The sequence below is a fragment of the Meles meles genome, chromosome 10 (assembly GCF_922984935.1).
Source record: "Meles meles chromosome 10, mMelMel3.1 paternal haplotype, whole genome shotgun sequence".
NCBI classification, from domain to species: domain Eukaryota; kingdom Metazoa; phylum Chordata; class Mammalia; order Carnivora; family Mustelidae; genus Meles; species Meles meles.
Window position 1 is genome coordinate 50,584,031 of NC_060075.1, and position 17,299 is coordinate 50,601,329.

The 17,299-nt window shown below is 46.1% G+C and overlaps 1 protein-coding gene across 1 annotated transcript in view; it reads right to left on the reverse strand.

Moving 5' to 3' along the window:
- The window catches only part of NFE2L3 (NFE2 like bZIP transcription factor 3), a 30,461-nt gene that overhangs the window by 9,530 nt on the left and 3,632 nt on the right, over positions 1 to 17,299 (reverse strand). Inside the window, exon 3 of the mRNA XM_046020978.1 lies at positions 1,041 to 1,217. Within this exon, the coding sequence (XP_045876934.1) occupies positions 1,041 to 1,217 (177 nt within the window). The remainder of the gene's footprint in view (positions 1 to 1,040; positions 1,218 to 17,299) is intronic.

The window sequence follows — 17,299 nt, forward strand, 5'->3', positions numbered from 1 at the left end:
AAAAAAAATAAATAAATAAAACTTCATGTTAAATATAAAAACATGGTTCCCTATCTGGGGCAAGTCACTGGCTGAGAGTCATCAGGGCAAGACCTGTAATGCACCTTCCAAGTGAAGTGCCACATGGGTTATGGGTCTCTCGAACCTCCAGGCCTATCTCTGGAGTATGTATTTGCCAGGTTGTGGACTAGGATGTCAGCAGGGCTGAGCAGAAACCAGAGTAGAAGGAAAGACTCCATCTCTCAGCCTGGCCTCTGGAATTCATCTTTCTATAATCTATCTTCTCCTAGCCAAAGGGTACGGTTAGAATAGCCAAGGAGCCTATCCCACTGGGCCTGGCCAGAGGTACAAAGTGGGCTCCTGAATTCAGCATGGAGACTTCTGTGAGGATTTGAGCCCAAGACCCAGCTGGTTTTAAGGGGTGATTCGCCTTCAAGTTGTTTTTGCCTCACTATCCCAGACCTAGCCAGCTTGGTGCCTCTACAGAGGGCTGGTTGAGGATTCCTGGGTTTAGCATGGCAGTTACCTCTTTATCCCTTGCCACAGCAAACAGCAAAATCAGGAAGCAATTTCCTGAAGGGCGGGGTGTATATAAATACACCCCCTCTAAACACAATCTTGAGTTTAACCAAAGATAACTAATTCTATGGGCTGATTCTTTTGTAAATCAAATAACTACTACCACAACTGTTAAAAAAATACATATTTTCATATATCTGATTTGCTTATAGTAGGGCACTTACATGAAAAATTCATTACCAACACATATTGTCAAAGCCATAAAATCTATCTTACTAGGGCACCTGGGTGGGTCAGTTGGTTAAGCATCTGCCTTGGGCTCAGGTCAGGATCCTGGGATCTAGACCCATAAGCTCATCATCGAACTCCCTGCTGGCCAGGGGAGTCTGCTTATTCCTCTCCCCTTGGCCCTACCCACCACTCCTGTGCACTCATCATCTCTAATAAAACCTTAAAAAGGAAAAAAAAAAAAAAAACCTTATAGCCAGAATGGTAAGGCTGAGCTACTCGGATATGCTTACCTCATTTCTAGATTGCGTGGTCTTTTCTGCCTCCGAGTCAGATTTATCTGCTATTTTACTTTCATCCTCATTCTTCTGCTGTAGTGATTTTTCTTGGGCTGATACTCTTTGCTCATTTTCCTCATTCTGGGAGTTGTGACCCATAGCTTCATGCCTCTCTCTCAGTACTTCATTCTCCTATAAAAGTACCCAAAAATGTGCTACGTAGAAGTTCCTACTTCCCCAAAGAAGTCAAACAACCTTTAAAACTGCATTATACTTACTGCTCAGTGATCATAAAAACGGTAAGTCAAAAGCTAAGATCTGCATTGCATTATTTCAGTATTTAAGAAACATTTTAATTCTGAAACAAAGCCCAAGAAACTCACTGAGACACAGGCTGTTGAATCTGCATAATTTAAATTTTATGCATTTATAAAGCCTGGAGTTTAAAATACTTACAAATTTGATTAGATTTAGAAATCAGTGTGGCCAATAGGCAGTTTTTCCTTCATTTTCTGTTGAAAATAGATCGAACAGCTAAGCTGGAAACAGTGATCAAATATATACAGAAGAGTCTGGGAAAGTATTATTACAAGGTATTAATTGTTCTTTCTGAAAGGTGGAATAAGGTTGGGGAAGTGTGGGTGAAAAGAACTGCCTACACTTTATACATTATTGTTTAAATATTTTACAACAAATGTTTCTTTTAAAGTCAGGAAAAGTATGTTTTTATTTTAAAAAAATAAAACAAGTTAACAACAAAGCATCTCCATAGATATTTTTGACTATGCTTACTTACCCAGATGAGTCCTACTTTTTAATTTAACTGGAGATTTAAAAGTTAACCATTAACATACACTGTATATACTGATACTTTTAATTATACAAAAAGCGCACAATTTTACACCCTCTAACATCAAAGCCTCTCAAACTCTTTTCAGAAGATCAATGTTTAATTTTTCTCTTTCAGCAGCACAGCACACTGGACTACACTCAAGGACAGCAGAACCACCCCCACACTATAAAGCAGAGAAATGCTAATTTAAAACACACACACACACACACCGAGGTAAATGTAAAATCTACAGACGCTCAAGCAGGTCAAAGAAATGTAAAATCTACAGATGCTAGAAGTGAGGAGATAAGATGAGCAGAAAAAGGAAGCTGACATGCTAGCAGGCACTTGATTTTGTGTTTCTCTATTCACTGCCCTTAACTGACACACTCGGCCTCCCTCCTGATGCGGTGTTGGTCTTGTTCCTGCCTCAGTCTCTGTGCACAGGATGCTGTTGCTGTTCCTCTATCCTCTTCTGCATCCAGTGTTTCTTGTCTGGATACTCTCTCACCACTAACCAACAGCTAAGCTCTCTTCTTAAAAATCCCTCCCTTGGTGTCCCATATAACTCTCTAGGTCCAATCCCATTTTTCTGGTCCTTTTTAGAGCATAATCCTCCAAAGAGTCATCTGGACTCCCTGCATTCTCTCTTGAACCCACTCCAGTGGGAATTCTGAAACATTTCAACAGGCACTCTCCAAGCTGACAGTTTTCCACACTCACCTTACCAGACCCATCATCAGCATTTCCCTTCCTTACTCCCTCCTCCTGGAAACAGGTTTTTTACCTGGCATCCAAGGACCTTTTCTATTATCCTACCTCACCAACTACTCTTTGGCTGATTCTTCAGCTCAGCCTCAGGCTCCTGTTCATTGCTCCTTCTGCTTACAGGGTTCTCCCTCTGCTCACTCTCCCATCCCCAGCCCCATGGCTTTGAAGCTTTAGATCTCTATTCAAATATTACCATCTTTTATTAAAAAAAAAAAAAAAGAAAGAAGGCATCTCTCCCATCAGTATATCCCTTGCTTTTTTTTTCATAGCATTGAGCACCAGCTGAATCTGTCATTTATCCTTCTAGAATGATAGTTTCTTGAGGATAGAGGCTGTGTAGTTCCTGTATGCCCACTGCCTATCCAAGAACCTGCCACATGGTAGACCCTTACTAGGTATTTGATGAACAGATGAACTCCCAGACATAACATCCACATACTTTGATAGGGATCCTCTTCCAATTGGAGAGCTGCCATTATCTTGCTCCTTCCTGCAATTACAATTCTGATTCCTATCTAAATTTGGGGAAGGAAGGAAAAAGTGACTGGTCATCAGTCTTTCAATGTCTATCTTTTGACAAGGCAAGCCTGCTTAATCAAATCCAAAATTCTGGAATCCTGAGGCAACTAACTTCGTTTATAAATTTGCTATCAGTAGGCACAAGAGCTTCTGAACTCTAAACTGCATGACCTATTTTAGAGCTGTGAAGCAAGATCTCTCTTTAATGTATAGTATGTGAATTACAACACATGAACTTGCAAACACGAGAAGACGTCCTAATGTTATACAAATGAAACAAAGGGAACAGGTAGCTAATACAGGCCTGGATAAAGCCCATAAGGAAACCAAGTAAACTTTAGTCTGCAAAGGATTTTTTGGGGGGGCGGTGGGGGGACTTTGAGAGTGGTAATGCCCTACCTAAAAACTCTAGAAGAGAAAACTGGATGTAGAGAAATTCTGTATGAACACTACTCACTGTACAAGAAGCAGAAATTGGTTAAAAAATCCTACCTTATATAAAAAAAAAACCTACCTTATAATAATAACCCATTAAATGGAATTAAAAGGAATAATTAATGAGTCCATTTGAATATAAATGTATATATTAAATATACAAATATACAAAAATACAAAAATATATTTTATAAATAAAATAGAGACAGTAGAATGCAACTAATAAATAGAGAGGGAGAATGGTAGGGTTAGAAAATCATCCATGGATGCTAAAACTAGGGAGTAAAGTTTATTGAGAAACATAATTTAAATAGTGACACTACAGGAGAAACATGGCAAGCACCACCTCAGCCAAGTGGTAAAATCCATCATCACAGAATGGAAATAAACCAATATCATGTGCCTCTTGACACAAAGATACCATACATCTGTTATTCCTGCCCAGAATTCATAATCTCGATCATGAGGTAACATCAAAAATAAATAAAAATTGGGGCCATTTTATAAAAACAACTGGCTGATGCTCTTCCAAAATCCAGAGGTCAAGAAAACCAAGGCTGAGGAACTTTTCCAGGTTAAAAGTGACTAAGAGACTTGGCACATAAAGTGTGATCCTGGGTTAGATGCTGACCCAGGAGGAAAAATGTATTATACAGGACACTTCTGGGACAAAAGACTATGGACACATTCGATAACAGTCTTAGACATGCATTAGTTTCCTGATTTTGATAATTTTGATAAATATACACTTATGTATTTGGGTGTGGAGGGACAAAATGGCTTCAATTCACTCTTACACGTTTCCCAACAAAAAGAATTATGTATACATGGATAGCTAACTATAATTACAAAATAGAAAAGTCAAATGGGGCAAAATGCAAACAGGTAAATCTGAGTAAAGGATATATACTATGCTTGCAACTTTTTTAAAGTTTGAAATTACATCTCACTAATGAGTTGCCCTAAAAATCCACATATGGCAAAATCACTTTGGAAAGGTTGCCTCAAATATTCTTGCATTAAATCTTGTTAACCTGTATTTTCTGACAACCCTCTAATCAGTGTACAGTATTCTTATCAGTTGCTTTATCATTTTCACCTCTTCCAACATTTAAATTTCAGATTTCATTTTCTTGCCCAATTTCTTTTGTTATGCTTCCAGAGTAATGTTCAATAATAACAGTGATACCCGATTCAAGGAAAACACTACTGGTGTGTCTACTCTCGATACTCTTACTACAACACTACTTCATTCAACACTAGATATGTGCTTTTCCACACACCACGCAATTTCTGCAACCCAGCTGGGTGTCCTATAAGCTAACTCAATTCTGCTGCTACCTACCTGAAGATCGCATTAGATCCCATAGATTAAGGGCTTAGTCTCACAAGACTGCCCACTCGCCTCCCTTCAGATGCCAAGTGCAAGTTCAGGTTGTCACCTGTGCTTCAGAATCACTGGCTATAAATTGGAGATTCCCATAACCCCCTCCCTTGGGTTTATTTCATATGCTAGAGTGGCTCACAGATCTTAAGAAAAAATTTTACTTACTAGGTGACTGTTTTATTATAGAAGATTGTAACTCGGGAACAATGAGGTACACAGACCAAGTTCACAGAGGTTCTAGACACAGGGTGGCACCTTCCAGCTTGGACGGTCTCTGAACCCTATCCCTCAGGGTTTTTACGGAGGCTTCTTTATGTAGGCATAACTGAATAAATCATCAACTCAGTCTCCAGTTGCTCTTGCCTCCCCAGAGGTCTGAGAGGTAGGGGTCGAAAGTTCCAACCCTCTAATCATCTTGCTGATTGCCCTGGCACGCCCCGTTTTAGGGACTTTCCAAAAGTCACCTTATTACCATAGATCAAGAGTGCTTGCAGCGGGCTTGTTATAAAAAACAAGACATCGGGACGCCTGGGTGGCTCAGTGGGTTAAAGCCTCTGCCTTCTGCTCAGGTCATGATCCCAGGGTCCTGGGATCCAGCCCCGCATCTCATCAGGCTCTCTGGTCAGCGGGGAGCCTGCTTTCTCCTCTCTCTGCCTGCCTCCCCACCTACTTGAGATCTCGGTCAAATAAATAAAATCTTAAAAAAAAAAAAAAAAGACACTCCTTTTACCTTTATGGCTCTGGGAATACTTTAAGAACTGAAGACAAAAGACCAGATAGTACATAGCAAAAGATGCTCCCATTGCTCTTAACTTTTAGGAAACCCACAGTTTTGGGAGCTAGAAAGGGGGGTGAAGACCAAATACATCGTTAAATCAGAAAATCATACCTGACATACTCACTCTGCTCCTGACTTCAGTGGGAATGCTTTTAATGGTTCACCAGTAAGGACAATATATGGACTTTTATTTGAGATTCAACAATTTTTTTAGTCACTCATTCAATTCATACATACCGAATGCCAAGCACTACATTAGATGCTGGGGATACAGCAGTGAAAACATACATTGTTTGGCACTTCCAAGTTTTCATTTAAAGGGAGGGAACCAGAAATGAACACAAGCGATGACAAGTCAAAGAAAGAGGAGCCCTCCTTTAGAATGAGGCCAGGGAAGGGCTCACAGGAGAGATGGTATTTGGGCTGAGGTCTGAAGAAACAGAGAAGAGCTGTGTGAAAAGAGAGGGAGGCACTGAAGGCGCAGATAACCTCCAGTGTACTCGTGTACCTGTTACCATAACTTACCTCCTTAGTTTCCAATATTTCCTTCTAACAATATTAAAACGTCTCATCCATCCTTCTTTGCATACACGTGCAAGTAGAATAAATTTCCAAAAATGTATGCTGAGTCAAGAGATGCAGGCATTTTTTTTATTCGATGGATTTTACCCAATAGCCCTTCAAAATGTTTGTGGTAATTTAAATTCCTACCCCCAGTGGATAAAAGTGCCAATTTGATAGATGAAAATTTGTATCTCATTGTAATTTTACTTTCTATTGAGTGAGGCTGAACATTTTTCACAAGCTTTAAAGCATCTGTACTTCCTTCCTGTGACTATTTGTAGCCTTTGCCCATTTTTTTTATTCGAGTGTCAGTCTTTTCCTTACTGTTAATAGCACAGGATTCTCCTCCCCTCCTCCCATTCTGTCTATACAAATTCAAGAGTAGAACTGGGGAGACCAGTGAGTGGGCTGCTGCCCTAAGTTAAGAGAGAGCAGAGGAGAATCTGGGAGAGGGCGGTGGCAATGGAAAGAAAAGTGGAGGAACCCATGCACTGTGGAGAAAGAACACACAGGGCTGCTGACAGGAAGTAGGAGATAAAGTGAAGAGAAGAATAAAGGATGACTCCTAGATTTCTGGCTTGAATAACTTGGCAGACAGTTATGGAGAGAACAGGGGATAAAAATCACAGTGAGTTCTTCCATTTTGGATATGTTAAATTTGACATGTGAAAAGTCAAGTAGAAATGGCCACTACACTGCTGAGATGGGAATCTGGAATTGAGAGTGAATGTCTGAACTGGAGGTATAAACTGGGAACGCCATCAGCAGCAACAACAAAACCCCACAGGGTTCTAGGAAGAGAGTACAAAGCAAGGAGAAGGGGGCTTGGCGCCCGGTCCCAAGGAACCACAACATCTGTAGTCACGCAGAGGAATCAGCCAAGACCGAGGAGGGTAGGAAGTGAGGTACAGGGGACAGTAATGTCTCAGAATCTGAAAGTGTTTCAAGAAGGATGGAGTGGCTGATGGTGTTGAATGCTGCTTGGAGGCTGCAAAAGGTAAGGACAGAAATGTCTTCACGGGAACTGGCAATAAGAAAGCTGCTGGTGGTTGGGGCGCCTCTGTTGGTTAAGGGTCTGCGGTTGGCTAAGTGTCTGCCTTCAGCTCAGCTCATGATCCCAGAGTTCTGGGATCAAGCCCTGCACTGGGTTCCTTGCTTACTGGGAAGCCTGCTTCTCTCTCTGCCTCTGCTGCTCCCCTGTTTGTGCTCTCTCTCTCTCAGTCAAATAAATACATAAAATAAAAAAAATTAAAAAAAAAAAAGGAATCTTGATGGCAGGTAGAATTCCACAGACCTGGGGAAGAGAGATGCTTTAACATGCACAGCCTTAGGTATTCAGTATTTTCCTAGCTGGTTCTTCATTCATTCAACTATCATTTACTGACAGCTGCCATAAAACTAACAGAGATGTGTTATGAGAAGTGATGAATGAGAAGAATTTTCCTTGGGTTAGTGTGCCGCCCATGGAGCCCGTGTAGCCCAGATTGCCCTCAAGGAAGGACGAGTGGGCAGAGAGCCTTTAGCTGTGCCTTTAAGAACACCTCAACTGCTGACAGCCACTTCCCCTAATGTCATACCCTTCCCTGGGCACCCACAGCCCATGACTGAGCGCGGAGGGTATAAAGGCCTGGCCATCTTGGCCCAGTGTGGGACGACTGTGATGAACCACGTTAGCCCCCACGCTCCTGGTTTCCTTAGCCTGCATCAAGCTTCACTTCGGCTTCTGTCCAATCCTGCTTTCTTTTTATCTTCCCTTCTCTAGTTGTAGTTGCCCATGGCACTTGATCTCAGAGTCCCCCTCCCAGGGAACCCAATCTGTGACATCACAGTTAAAAATTCTTTCTTGGCAGGAAGAAAGGAGACCAGATCTCAAGGCAGGGAGGGGTAGAAGATTCGATATTATAACATTTCTATTTAGAAAGTACAAAAAGGCTTATTGCATTTGTAGTCTAAGTACAAAGGGCCTCGAAAGCCCTATTGAGGGGTGCCTGGGTGGCTCAGTGGTTAAGAGTCTGAGTCTTGATTTCAGCTCAGGTCAGGATCAGGTCAGGTGGGGCTTGGTGTTCAGCAGAGTCAGTTTGAGGTTCTTTTCCTCCCTCTGCCTCTTCCCCTCCCTCCCCTTGGCTCACTAGCTCTCAAAATAAATAAAATCTTAAAAGAAAAAAAAAAGGCCATATGGAGGGCTCAGATCCAAAAATGGCTGAGTAAAAAGGCCTATCCTACTCCTATCAGCTGTATGACCTTGGGCCACTCTGACCCTCCGTTTCTGTGTCCGCTGATGTGAAAGGATATTTCCTAGCACTTTAAGGCATTAGTGGAGGAAAAGCACTTTATACGTTGAAGATGTTATACTAATTACTACTCCTTTCTACTCTGTGATTCTGAAGAGTTGCAATTAAAGACTAACTGCTGGCCACTCCATCAGAAGGTCAGGAGAAAGGAGTACAGGCCCTGGCACCAGTAATTCTTATCTTTGCTCTCTTCCTGTTTTTCTCCACTCGGTGACATGACCTGGGATACAGAGTATATGTGCTTTAGAAGCATGGTTGTATAGACTGGAGATTTATGGGCCATGCTCTTGAAGAACAGGTCACTCAAACCTATCATTAAGTTACTTTTTATTTGTGTGTAGGTGATTTTTACTTTTGTGGGGTTGAGACTCAAAAAAAAAAAAAAAAAAGGAAGTTTCCATGCTTGCCATAGGAAACCATCGTAAACTTGGGAGCTACGGCGCCTAATAACCAGAGCTAAAAAAAATCCAGTGACTTGGGCTGAACTGGCACCGGCCAGAAAGGTCCTCTCCACCACAGCCCTCTTGGCTGGGAGGTGACTCATCTCTTCCTCCGCATGGGTCCAGAACCTGCCATTTTAGGCGCCTAGGCTAAAACTCAGCCCTCCTCTCAAATACAATGGCTCTCGGATTTTCCCTAATGACACTTATGCTACTCCATCTAAAATGACAATTATTTGGATCTTTTCTTTCCTGAGGGGCTGGAAACTAACGAAGCTGTCCTTCAGCTGTTACTCACCTCTGTCCCCAACGTTAAGGAGCAGAACCCTGCACTCGGGTTTTCTGAGTTGGTGGAGGTGGTGGGAAGGGGACGAGAGCAAAGCTGGGCTTCTCTTTCTGCTGACTCTCTGACGTTCCTGATAACTGGCAACATGATTTCCAAGCCTGTACTTATTATAATGTATTGGGACCTGAATACTGTGATGCAGAGTTTGACCCTGAAAAAAGTCTTTGTGAACAGTCCCAGCTGGCTTAACTGGGCCTTTCATTTATGCTTCTGGGGGAGGATCAACCGAGACCTGCTCTGACCTTCAGGGATGGATGAACCTTCAAAGACAAAGAACAATGTGGTGCCTACAGAGAAGCATGACATCAGAGCGAGAGGGGTAAAGGCCAAAGAATTGTGTGGCCTGTCTCTAGGCTGGAGGCAAGCTGGAGTCATCAGGTCTAGAGAGAAACAAGGAGCCAGATAAAGAGAGGCTGTGTCCTATTTGGCCTGGGTGGTTTTTAATAGCCGTTTATAATAATTATAGCTCACATTTATTGAGCACTCGCTGTGGGCCAGGCACCCCATACATGATCTCATTTATGCTGCTCAGCACCCCTGTAAGATAGGGACTATTGTTACCTCCTGGGACAGAGCAGGAAGCAGAGGCCCAGAGAGGTTAAGCAACTTGCCCTAAGTCACACAGCTTTTAAGTGACAGAACCAGGATTTGGCTGCAGACCTCTGCAGCCTTCCTAGCTGCCTCTCGGCCACTGTACTCGTTCTTGCTTGTCCCTCCCTATTTTGGTGTGCCCGCAGAAGCTGTCCCTGGTAAGCTCTGGGGCTCCAGAGAAGGCTGCCTTCCAGCTGGGCTCACCAGTGGGAGGCAGAGGAAGGAGACTGGAGGGTGAACAAAGCCAAGGTCAGGGCATTTCTCCCGCTTGATCTTCAGGGACCGGTGACTGCACCCTCCTCACTAGGCTCTGGTAACACTTTCACGCCTCTCCTCCCTCACTACCCCCCCATCCTGTGGTTGGTCCCTGGGTGCTCAGACACCCCTCGCCCGGCCCCCCCGCCGCTCCTGTACCAAGTCATTCATGAAGTCCCTTCACATGGGCTAGTGAAGGGACATTCTGCTTCCTGCCAGGACCCCACCCACATGGCCACTGCTAACACCCCATCCTGAGCAAGAAATCAGTGCAGGAAAGGGCTGCCCCTCTCCCGGGGGGGGGGGGCGCGGGAGGGGGGCCAAAGACGACGCCCATGGCAGTGTGAGCATCACTTTCCCACGCCCACACTGGGCTGTGGGGCAGGTGTGGATCATGTCCCCGTTGTGGGTCCAACACACCAACCGTGGAGAGACGACTCACGGATCTTTACAGAAGTTTGTTGGAGTCAGTAAAGGTCGTGGGGGAGAGTAAGACCGGGACGCAGCTGGGCTCTTCTTTTCTCTTTGCTAAATCCCTGCCAAGAACTGGTGCAAGAATCATAAGAAATGATGTCTGGGATTTGTTTCAGAGTAAGGGGGTAGGGGGTGGGCTGTTATGGACAAAACAAGACTGGCCACCACCTGCGAGATGATAGTGCTTGGAGGCCCCATCTCTCGAGTCCCTGTTCTCTCCACTTGGAACAGACCCTTGAGAATTTTCCTAACAACGCGTGTTCTAGGCTAAACTCATGTCTGAAGCCCCTGGAGGCGCCCGGGAGGCAGCGGGACACCTGGCAGGAACGCTCCCCGTGGCTACGATGCACACATTCCATGCGATGGGCCACTGGAACAAGCGTAAAAAGCAGCCGTGTTTCTAAGCATGAGCCCCCACACCTAGGCCACAAGGGCACGGGCACCGACTCACAGGCTCTGATTTTAACAGGTGCTGTTTCTCCTGCCACGTGGCCCTTCCTCGAGGGCTGGGGAGCAGGGAGGTAGGCAGGAGAATTTCATTTACGATTCATTTATCTCGTGCCGGCTAACCCAGGCAGGCCAAGGGGGCCTCAAAACACATAAAATCAACAACACAATACATATAAAATTTCAACATATGAAATCTCAAACACATAAAATCTCCCTGAAGCCATCACCCCGTGTCAGCCACTGTCGTGTGCCACCATGCTTCTGTCATCCATACCAGTCCCCAGGCTCCCCGCAGAACTAGTCCATCTGGGGTTTTAGGCCAGATTCACACAGGCAGGAATGCATGCGCCTCAGCTGTACCATTCTGATCAACGGAGGCACCCACTTGGCTCACATCTCCACTTGTCGCGGAACATTTCTACCTGCCCAGAAAGTTCTCTCCTGTTCTGATGTTTCTATCTTGGCTTTGCCTGTGTTAGAACTTAAGCAAGAGCTTTAAACTACCCTTCTATGCAAGCTCCTGTTGATGCCGGAACACAGGTTTGAACTGCAAGGAGGCCGCTTATACATGGATTTCCTACAGTCCCGTACTGTATTTCCTCCAGCTTTCTTTACGGCAAGGACACAGAATGCAATGCACGTAGCCTACAGAGTACCTGTCATCCACTCTTCTGGTTACCACTACACTATTAGTAGTTAAGTTTGGGGGGAGTCAGATGTTCTCCATGGATCTTCAACTATGTGTGGGGTCAGGACCCCAACCTGATTGTTGACATTCTGCATTCATTATTATTACCTTCTTGGGCAGCAAGTTCCCAATCCTCCAGCAGGGATCTAGAGAGATGTGGCTTCAGCTTGAAAACGCCTGGTAAACCTGACCACTAGCCCCAACCCTGCGGCCCAGGCCTTTCGCTGTTCTGGGCCTTAAATTTGGGGAAGGGCAGGCTTTCACCGGGCAGGCCCCCCTTTCAGGCAGGGGTTGTGAGATACTGGGGGGGGTCACAGGAGAGGAGCACTAGGGTTGAGGGCAAGCTTGGGCTGATGGATCACCAGGAGGTGGGGAAACTGCAGACTCCCCGGTCCCCCACCTGAGAGGCTCCAGTTCAGCCCATCTGGGGTGGGCCCCCATATCTGCATTTTAACAAGCAACTTAGTAACTGATCACCCTCGGAGAGATTCAGCTCTTTTATATTTTTAAGACTATTTATTTGAGAAAGAGCTAGTGAGGGAACACAAGCAGGGGGGAGTGGCAGGCAGAGGGAGAAGCCAACTACCGCGGAGCAGGAATCCTGATGTGGGACTCAGTCCCAGGATCCTGGGATCATGACCTGAGCTAAAGGCAGATGCTTAGCTGGCTGAGCCACCCAGGCGCCTCGAGAAAACTCAGTAATTAAGAAAGGCTAAGAAAGGGGCAACTAGGTGGTTCAGTCACTGAGCATCTGCCTTCAGCTCAGGTCATGATCCCAGGGTCCTGGGATCAAGCCCTGCGTCGGGCTCCCCGCTCAGCAGGGAGCCTGCTTCTCCCTCTCTCACTCCCCCTGCTTGTGTTCCCTCTCTCACTGTGTCTCTGTCAAATAAATAAATAAAATCTTAAAAAAAAGAAAAGAAAAGAAAAGAAAGGCTAAGAAAGGGACACCTGGCTGGCTGGGTCCTTGGAGCATGCAATTCTTAATCTCAGGGTTGGGAATTCAAGGCTCACAATAGGCATAGAGCCTACCTTCAAAACAAGTTTTCCCTTTATTTTATTTTTTTTTTTTAAAGATTTTATTTATTTGACAGAGAGAGATCACAAGTAGACAGAGAGGCAGGCAGAGAGAGAGGAGGAAGCAGGCTCCCTTCTGAGCAGAGAGCCCGATGCGGGACTCGATCCCAGGACCCTGAGATCATGACCTGAGCCGAAGGCAGCGGCTTAACCCACTGAGCCACCCAGGCGCCCCCCCCCCCCTTTTTTTTAAAGATTTTAAAGTTTTCCCTTTAGATTAGCCTTCAGGTTCAGGGTCTACCTCCTCAACAATTCCAAGGCCTCCCTTACATAACAGCTCTCCAAATATTTGAGTTGCCCGTCATGTTCTTCCCTCAGTCCGATCTCAGCATGCAACATCCCAATCCACTCAGCTACTTCCAGCACGATTTCCCCCTCATGGAGAAGGATTCCTCTTGTCACACCAAAGCAGGCCCCAGCTTGACCCAGCAGTCTGGTACGGTATTCCAATGGACAGCGGTTTCCTGGAGATTCGACCCCCAGCTCTGGGCAATCAGCAAATTCTGTGACCCATCTTATAACATGCCGGGACCTACATGGGCCCTGTGACATACAGCGTGATCTAATCCTACTACGAACTCTCCCGGAAACAGGTTAATATTCCCCTTCTGCAATTTGGAAACCACGGCTCACTGAAGCTGCTCAGCAGAGATGGAGCTGGGGTGGTGTGAGGGCTGGTTCCATGGGTCAGAGTCGCTCAGGTACTGCCCTTGCTCGGTTATGCAATCAACGCTAACCAATGCCTCGCTGATAGGCTATTATTCAGGACATGTGGTTAACAGCTACATCACCAAGTGACTTTCAGGAAGAGATGATCTTGGGAATCTAAGTGAGCCCCATCCAACAAGTGGAAGGATCTTAAGAGCAAAATGGAGGTTTCACTGAGGATGGTATTCTGCCTCACGTCTGCGGCAGAAGCAAGCACCCATGGAGGGTTTCCAGGTACCCTAGAGTTTGGACCTGCCAGCCTCCGTGATGGCACCAGCCAGCTGAAATTAACCTCCGAAACATACACGTATACTGATTATACTGGTTCTGTTTTCTGAAGAACCCTGATGCCAATGGGAACCCAGTTCTCTCCAACCTCCAAAGGCAGTGCCTTGCTTCCACGCCCCCGTACACACTCTGCCAAATCTTTCGGAACCGGAACCAACCCGGGGGTGCGTGGGAGCCCTGGCCAGCTTCAGCTGCCCAGAAGCATATGTGAATATTCACACAGATCCTTAACTTTTTCGTATCAAAAGGCTGCCACAAAGGGGGAAGTGTGCCTTCACAAGCCTGGAGTTTTGTAGTGGGTGGGAGGCGGGTTACTCAGTGCGTGAGAAGGCTGACTTGTTCTCTTCTGGGTAAGGTCACTAACCTGCTATAGAACTTTAGGCAATCCTAAGTTTCACCACCTGATTAAGTACAAGGCCAACCTGAGAGTCAGCTTTCCACGGCCCCCATCCACTCAAACTGGCATTAAATGGTCAGACGGCCTATCAGGGCTTCAGATCTGACCTACTTTCTAGCCTTGAATGACCCAAGACACATTCAAACTCACGGGATCCTGAAGTTCTGGAAGGCCCGTGCGGGGGACAGATGAGCAGTTCTCGGTAGAGGCTGGTGGGGCGGGTGTCTGCTCGTCACCCTGTCTCTGCTGCTACCTCCAGGTTAAATGAAGACCCAGTTTCCATGCTCAAGACACTGCGGCTCCAAGTAGAGCACACCAAGGCCGGTAGACAAAATGGTACACAGTGCGACAAGGCTCGGAGGAAGAACAGGAAATGCCTGTCGAGGTGACGATAGTTGAGATGAGTCTGAGATCGTAACAACAGAAGACTTGGAAGGAATGAAAGGATGCATTCTGGGCAAAGGTAACAGAGTGAGGCACTGCAGGGCTGTCTGGGGAAAAGGAAGGGAGAAAGTGAGGGGTGAAAAGTAGGCCATGGGTAGTGGGAGATGAGATCGGCTAGGGGAGCTGGGAGTTCAGTCACAGGAGCCAAACGCCGAGCCTCGAATGACAAAATATCAACTCGGCAGGTAGGTAGGTAGCGGAGGCTCCCCAGATGACAGTGAAGAGAAAAGGTGAGCTTTGGAAACCTGTACCTGGCAAGAGAACGAATGGGAATAAATCAGGGAAGGGGCATGACAGCTCCAGCTGAACGAACAGCAGTCGTTGACATTACTGAGGAGGGCTATGTACCAACCCCACGAACGTGTATGATCTCATTTAATGCTCACCACGACTCCCTAAGGTACTCTTAACCATCACACTTCACAGAGAAGGGAATGAAGGCACAGAGAAGTTCAGGAGTGCGCCCCAGACCACACGGCCAGGGAGCCGTGGAGCAGAGATCTGCCCCAGCTAGTCTGACCCCAGACAGAACCCAGCACACTTGCCCACCAGCCCAGCCTGCCCTGGACCCTATACTTGGATTTCTGAGCTGAGAAGCAGGAAAAATGGAGAGCAGCCAAAGGATACAAGGGACACTGAAGAGGGGACAGTTCTGTAAACCACAAACTGAGGTGAAGGATTGACTGGAACAAGTTTGAAGTAAGGTTCCTTGGGGTTAGCTGCACATGAAGTCAGCAAAACAAACGAACCAACTCAGGTTCGCTCATGAGCATACACCAAATCCTGCGGCCAATGATCCTACACTTACACCAGCTGCTTCCAGAAAGTGTTGCAGCCTACTTGCTAAGCGAGCTGAACACCCCAAGAGTTGCCAGGAAAAGGGGCATGAGTGTGTAATGGATTGACATGTATCCCTCAAAATTCACCTGTTGAAGCCATAACCCTCAGTATCTAAGAATGTGACTTTATTTGGAAATTGGGTCACTGCAGATGTAATTAAGATGAGTAGGGTGGGCCCTAATCCAGGATGACCGGTGTCCTAACAAAATGGGAAATCTGGATACAGATGAGCACACAGGGAGAGTGTCTTGTGAAGAAGGCAGAGACTGGGGTGGCACAGTGGAAACCAAGGGTCGCCTCTTGATCTTGGGGCTGTGAGTTCAAGACCCACAGGTGTGGAGATTACTTAAAACTAAAATGGGGAAGGGAGTGAGGGAGGGACCAAGGGTCGCTGAATATTGCCAGTGAACTACCAGAAGTGAGGAGAGAGGCCTAGACCGCCTCAGAAGGAACCGCACCTTGATTTCCAACTTTTCACCTCCAGACCTGGAGACAGTAAGACAGAACTCAAGCCACCCAGTTACTGCAGCCCTGGGACACTAATATGTGACCTATGCCATCCTTCCCCGTAAGGCCACAGGTGAATTTTTACCGAGTCTTTTAGCAAAGAGCCTCCTCTGAAGCTTTGTTATATTGGGTTGTACGAAGGTCCAAGACTCTATCTGTATCACGGTTGTGAGTTAAAAACAAGTGTTTGAAATTTCATCTATCTCCAATTGCCCAGGCACCAGGGATTAACTCTGTTTTTGAAATGAAGAACAAATTTTATTCTAACAATCAAGGAGCTTCCTCATCTTCCTTTACTCTTAGAAGGGAGTACTGATTGTATCAGATTCTTCCAGTGACCTGAAGACAGCCAGTCCAGCCCACAGGTCCTGCCAGGGTCTTACCCAGTGCACGGTCCTGGTTCTGGGGCTTAAACCATTATCAAGAGGACTGCAAGCAGGACGCCTGGGTGGCTCAGTGGGTTAAGAGTCTGCCTTGGACCAGGTCATGATCCCAGGGTCCAGGGACTGAGACCCACACCTGGCTCCCTGCTCAGTGAGCCTGCTTCTCCCTCTCCCTCAGCCTGCTGCTCTCCCTTTGTCAAATAAATAAAATCTTAAAAAAAAAAAAGAGGACTACAGGCTTCTCCGCTTCAACATGGAGACAGACTCTCTCAAATACTGGGGCTGGCTCCAGGCAGTCACTCATCTTCAAATATGCTCACACATTCAAATCTGCAAGAACCATTCAAGTCCCGGTTTAACCCAGGCACTACTTTGAAAACATGTGTTCCCATTGGTTGTGAGTGAATGCCTGTGGTTTTGAAGGGAAGCAGGTCTGCCCTGGGGAATTCCGGATACTGTTTTCAGATAATGATTGCCCCCACTAAAAAGTGAAACCAAAGCAGTACCTCTTTTGATACCTGGGAAACCCCCCACCCCACTCCAACACATTTTTGCAAATGGACAAAAATTATGGAAAATTATCCTATACAACCAGAATCTCGTACAACTCAAATATAAGCCACTAGAATTACCTATTTAAAAACAAACACCAGGGGCGCCTGGGTGGCTCAGTGGGTTAAGCCTCTGCCTTCGGCTCAGGTCATGGTCTCAGGGTCCGGGGATCGAGCCCCACATCGGGCTCTCTGCTCAGCGGGGAGCCTGCTCCCCCCCCCCCCCCCCGCCTGCCTCTCTGCCTACTTGTGATCTGTCAA